At 31.7% G+C, this 5,513-nt stretch overlaps 1 protein-coding gene across 1 annotated transcript; it reads right to left on the reverse strand.

Annotated features, from left to right (window-relative positions):
- Positions 1–636: 636 nt before the first annotated feature.
- On the reverse strand, positions 637–3,274 carry LOC107908721 (AT-hook motif nuclear-localized protein 1). The gene is made up of 5 exons (XM_016835978.2): positions 2,431–3,274; positions 1,775–1,842; positions 1,511–1,642; positions 1,161–1,322; positions 637–1,066 (listed from the first exon to the last, which is right to left on the reverse strand). Exons 1-5 carry the CDS (start codon positions 2,798–2,800, stop codon positions 770–772), a joined length of 1,029 nt encoding a protein of 342 aa, XP_016691467.2. The 5' UTR covers positions 2,801–3,274; the 3' UTR covers positions 637–769.
- Between the last annotated feature and the right edge of the window lie 2,239 nt (positions 3,275–5,513).

Below are 5,513 nucleotides of genomic sequence, written 5' to 3' on the forward strand. Positions count from 1 at the left end.
TTTTAAGTAAAAAGTTATATATATTTAAACAACCCTGTAAATTTTTGTTTTTTTAATTTATATATTTAGATTTTGGTTTAACCCACAAATATGTATTTAAACTATACATTTTTTCCATCTTGGTATTTAAATTTTTTCTTTTGTTGTAAGTGTTACCTAAATACTTTTTTTTTCTTAAGTTGGTATCTCTGTTAGTCAAATCGTTAAATTTCAAGCATGGTTAGTATTTTTAGAGATTATAAAAGAAGAAAAAATAAAAAAGAGATAAATAATGTAAAAGAAAAAAATTTAAAATATATTTTTAAGTTTATATGATGTGGGATTTATTATTGACTAGAACTCTTTTTAACGAATATAACATTTTAGTGTTAATTGAGTAACAAAAAAATTATTTAGGTACAACTTGTGATAAAAAAATGTTTAGGTACTAACTTTGAAAAACAAATAGTTTAAGTATCAATTTGTAGGTTAAGCCCTTTTTAAGAAAAAAGTAATTTAAGTATCACTTGTGAATTGTAACAGAAAAAAGTTTGGGTACCAAGATGGAAAAAAGAGTATAATTTATGTGTCAATTTGTGGATTAGGTCTAAAATAAGTTAAAAAAAAAGTTTCAATCCAAAAGTAGGACAACAGAAATATTTCAAAGGTCAAATTGTTAATTAAGCCTAATAATTTGAATAAATTTAGTTTCTAAAAGGTTGAACACGAAATGGAGAAAAATAGAAGGGTTCAAAGTAGAAGTGAAATTGGTAATACATAAAAATGATCCCTATTCACTTGGCAGGGACACGTTTATATCAGGGTATGGCCGATGGATTGATGTGGGTTCCAAGCCATTCCAACTAACAGCATGAGAGGATCCAACATTTGTATGTTTATCCATTGTGGTATGATTTGGTTCCCCATTGCTTTCCTTTCGAAATGGGGATGTGGGTGTCATGCAGAACTTGAGATCACCATCAGGTTCCGCTTGTGAGATTGGCCTTGCGGCTGTCGCCGTGTGCTCAGCTTGATACTTCTTTTTATGCAATTTGTAACCGTTTGGCATGAAGCTTCCTACCACAACCTAATAGCAAAAGAAAATGGAACTATATATATATCACTCAAAGCATGTAAATTTGTTTAAAAATGATGTTAACAAAGTAGCAAAGGACTTTTACTTGTATAGGGCTAGCAGCCACCAAGGAACCAGCAAGTCCACCGCCAATTACACGACCATCTGGTCCGGCCAATGAAACACTTAACCCACCAGTTTTACTTTTTCCACCACCACGGTCACTGTCTGTAAATGACCCAGTTAAGGACAATATCTCAAACCGACCCTGCATTGTAATTTAAAGTTTCATCTCAAACTGCTACAGTTCAAAAACAGAAGATTTATTATCTAAATAACTAAAAATAAAACTAAAGGAAATCATTGCAGGCAGCATGAAAAGTATAAACCCTTAATTAATACCAATGCTGGAAACCGTAAAGGACAAGATATAAAATAAGGTAGAAATATCCATGCCTCGTATGTTAAAATACCACCAGATGAACCAGGTTGTCGAATACAAACAGTGGAAACAGCTCCATTTGCTGACAGAACACAAATCCCACGAGGTCCCTTTTGAGAAAATGAAAGAATTTTGCCTGCAACATCCTGCAACATTCAATAAAGCAATGTTTTCCCATCATGCAAATTGAAGACATTTGCAGGATCCAAAAATCTGTATATTTATACCCAAATTATCTCAATTAGCAATTCTCATGTTTTCTAATCTCGGAACATTACCTCCCCAGGGTTAACTGTGACCACATGTGGCGTAAAGTCCCCTCCAGCTGTGCTAGCAAACAACTGAACTGTCCATATTTAAGAGAGAATATACATGGGTCAGTTTCTATTTCTTTCCTAATTAATGTCCAAAGCAATAAGAATTGATTAATTAATGAAAATAAAAGCCCGAAATTCACCTAAATTTGATCATAATCAAACCTCTTAATTTCTAGCAGTATTCAAGAGGGAACAATGAGAAGCAAAAACCAAGTTCCTATAAATTATTAACTTTTTCTTTTTGTCAAATTTGAAATTAATGTGAAAAATCCACAATTTTATTTATTATACAATTCCTTAAGAAAAGCATGAATCAACTACCCATAATGTGTTGGGAGAGACTTAGAGAAAAGAAAAGTACCAAAAAAGGGCAAGTCTTTAAGGCTATATTATATTTCTTGCTCAAATTCAAGATTATATTTTTATTTTTCCTCAGCATGCAAGTTGAATTGAATACTATATACCCCTGAAAGAAAATGACAAAACGACATGCAAGCAATTACAAGACCATATATTTTTGTTTCTTAGATTAATATCTGCACTTTCTCTAGAACCAAAAGGAAGTTTCCTTGTGGAGCTACGGAAAAGCCAAAAAGACTTCCTTGAACTTAACTTACCTATAGAAGCTAGAAGGTGGCAGTTGGAAGAAGCAGGGGGCCTGCCTCTACCTCTCTTGGAAGAGGAGAAGTCAGTAGGAGAAGTCGTCGCTAATTTATATGGTAACCTAAGGTTCCCATCTGCATCATATTTTCTTGGCCTCCCTCTCCTTTTCTTTCCTAAAGAATCAACCCCACCTCCACTTGGTCCTGGAACTGCTGTTGCTGTGGTACTTATTGTGGCTCCCTCGCCTGTTGCTGCATTATCGAGGTTTCTCTCCAAGTCCATGTTCATGACTTGAGATAACACCAAGCTACCCAGTGGCAGATGAGGTGAGTTAGTGTCAGAGTTGCCTAGTGACATGGACATCGTGCTCAACTTTTCTTCCATGTGTTTCTTGAAAGTGGCAAACCCAAAAGAGGCTCTTCTTAAAGGAACAGAAAGTTAGGAGTTGGGAAGCTGGAGAGAAGAAGCCCCCCACCCCCCAAAAAAAGTTTGAAACAAAGACGGGTTTGCTTGAAATGGCGCCAGAAATAGAATGTAGAGAGAGAAGTAGAGATTTTATAAACTTCCCTCCCTTAATGATGGAAGAGGCAAAAGAGACCGAGGGAAGCTAAGGTCTTTCTCTTCTCTGGACTACACAGCCTAAAAAACAGGGTCCTCAAGCTGCCCCACTAATGTTAGAAAATGACTTCATGTTTTATATCAATTTGCTTGCCTTCGCATAAGTTTATATTTAAAAAAAAAATTAATGATTGTGTATCAATATGAATACGACCAAAAAATTTTGAAGATATAGGTTATATTTTGCCATCCCTATACTGTAAAATTGAAAAAGGAAAGTGGGCACAAATTTCTTGTTTTCTTTTCGGACAATATGGGTAAAGTATACCATAATTCAAATGCTTAAAATATTACTGCCACCAAATTTTGAATTTATATAAAACAGTAATCTGACGTAAGAGGAAACGTCTTCATAAAGGTAATTTTATGCGAAGCTTTCAATAGAGTTTGTCACGCAATTCTTATAAAATTTTATTCTAGGCACCAAAAATATTTTTTATCATTTTAATCTCTCATCATTAATTTGTCATTATATACACTCATTTTAATCACTTAATTTTAGTAAATTTTCATTTTGATCACTTATTTTATCATTTCTTTTTCTTTTATGTTTTTTAAGAATTAATTTTATTTTTTCAGTGACAAAAAAATCTGGGTTAGAAAAAACATTATTTTTTAAAAAATAATTCCTTTTTCTTTACCTATTTAAAATTAATTTCACTTTTTTTCTCAAGGAGAAAACCTAGGGTTTTACAGAGAAATCATCTTAACTTTTATAAGAAAAACTTGAGTTTTACAAGAAAAATAATTTATCTTTTATCTTCTTCTTTTTCCTTTTTTTAGAATTAATTTTAGTCTTTTTGATAAAAATTTAAAATGAGGTTTTATAGAAACTACCTAAATTTTTATAGGAAAAAGTTATTTTATCTTTTTTGTTTCCTTTGTTTTTTATTTTTTATAATTAATTTTAGTTTTTTCAGTAAAAGAGAAAAATATGAGGTTTTGCAGGAATTATTTGAGTTTTTACAGAAAAAGTCCTGAAGCTTGTATATGGAATTGAGTTAGAGGTGAAGAACTTGGACTTCATCTCCGTAACTAAATAACATAATTCCCTATAAAGCTCAGATTTTCTTCTAAGAAAATAAAATAAGCGACCAAAATGAAAACCTACTAAAGTTGGGTCACTAAAATGAATGCATGTAATGATAAATTAACAACCGGTACTAGAATGACTGAAGTACATAACGGTGGTGATTAAAATGACAAAAAATGTAATAGTAATACTCATATTACAAATTTTTTAGTTCTGAAGCCTTAAATAAAAATTTATGAAAGTTAGATTACCAACCATATAACTTACCCTTCAATAAAACATAATTTTTAAAGAATACGGTTACTAAAAATGTAATTATTATTGCAATTATTGATACTAAGGTATAAAAAGTATGATAGTTTATTTAATACAGTATCTCTTTTTTTTTCTCTTCCAAATGACTTTTTTTGGGTTAATTTTTAAAACATTAATCTTAATTATTCTAAATATTTTAATTAATTAAATATTATAGTATATATAAACTACTTCATCAAAAATAAAATTTAAGATTTTAATGGATAAATTTTCTGAAAGAATGGATAATATTTTTTTAAATAATTATAAAATCGAAAATATTTTACATAAAATATAACAGAGAGTAGTAAGGACTAAAGATGAGAAACCAATTTTTTTTGGTCAGTTTATTCTCTAGAGTTCATTTTCAAACTCCTCGAATAAGAATTTCAATTTTGATGAATTTAAAAATTAAGTTTATCTTTATTATATTAAATTATCTAAAATTTAAAATCAAAGTTATTAGGTAGAAAATTTTATTTATTTGTTTATTTTAACACATATTACAAATTAAGAGAAGAGGGTGATGCAAATAAGACACTTAACCACTATAACGTTAAGCATAAAACAATTCATTATCTTATTCCTAAAGATTCATGGGACGATTGAAGAACTCTGCCTTATTTATCGACTTTTATTGGTGTCAAATAGAGTTGTCCATGGGCCGGGCCGGGTTCGGGCCGGGTCCGGAAAAAATTTCAGCCCGACTATTAGGCCCGGGCCCGGCCCGAAATATGGGCCTAAAATTTTGCCCAGGTCCGGCCTTGGAAAAAATAATAATCCCGGCCCGGCCCGGCCCGGTTTTTAATAAACACAAAAAAATATTTTAAAAATAAAAAAATAAAAATATTTTTAAAGTATTTTAAAATTAAAAAATAAAAATAAAAAATATATATTTATTATATTCGGGCCGGGCCGGGCTCGGGCCAAAAAAGTTGAGCATGAGCCCGGCCCATTTTTTAAACGGGCCTCGTTTTTTTGCCCAAGCCCATATTTCGGGCCTATATTTTTACCCGAATCCTCCCATATTTCGGGCGGGCCGTCGGGCCGCCTGGCCCATGGACAGGTCTAGTGTCAAATTCAGCTTAATATTTTGACTTTTTTTTTCTCGACTCCTACGGGTGTCGAGTTTAGTTTAACATTTTATTGTTT

The sequence above is a fragment of the Gossypium hirsutum genome, chromosome D09, assembly GCF_007990345.1.
Source record: "Gossypium hirsutum isolate 1008001.06 chromosome D09, Gossypium_hirsutum_v2.1, whole genome shotgun sequence".
Classification (NCBI taxonomy): Eukaryota; Viridiplantae; Streptophyta; class Magnoliopsida; order Malvales; family Malvaceae; genus Gossypium; species Gossypium hirsutum.

What these genes read in the sequence shown, in the direction of transcription:
- LOC107908721 (XM_016835978.2), bottom strand. Translation starts at nt 2,800, where the DNA reads ATGGAAGAAAAGTTGAGCACGATGTCCATGTCACTAGGCAACTCTGAC. An exon ending in CCACCTTCTAGCTTCTATAG is followed by an intron (nt 1,843 to 2,430) that starts GTAAGTTAAGTT and finishes AAATATGGACAG; the next exon opens with TTCAGTTGTTTGCTAGCACA. An exon ending in TCACAGTTAACCCTGGGGAG is followed by an intron (nt 1,643 to 1,774) that starts GTAATGTTCCGA and finishes TGAATGTTGCAG; the next exon opens with GATGTTGCAGGCAAAATTCT.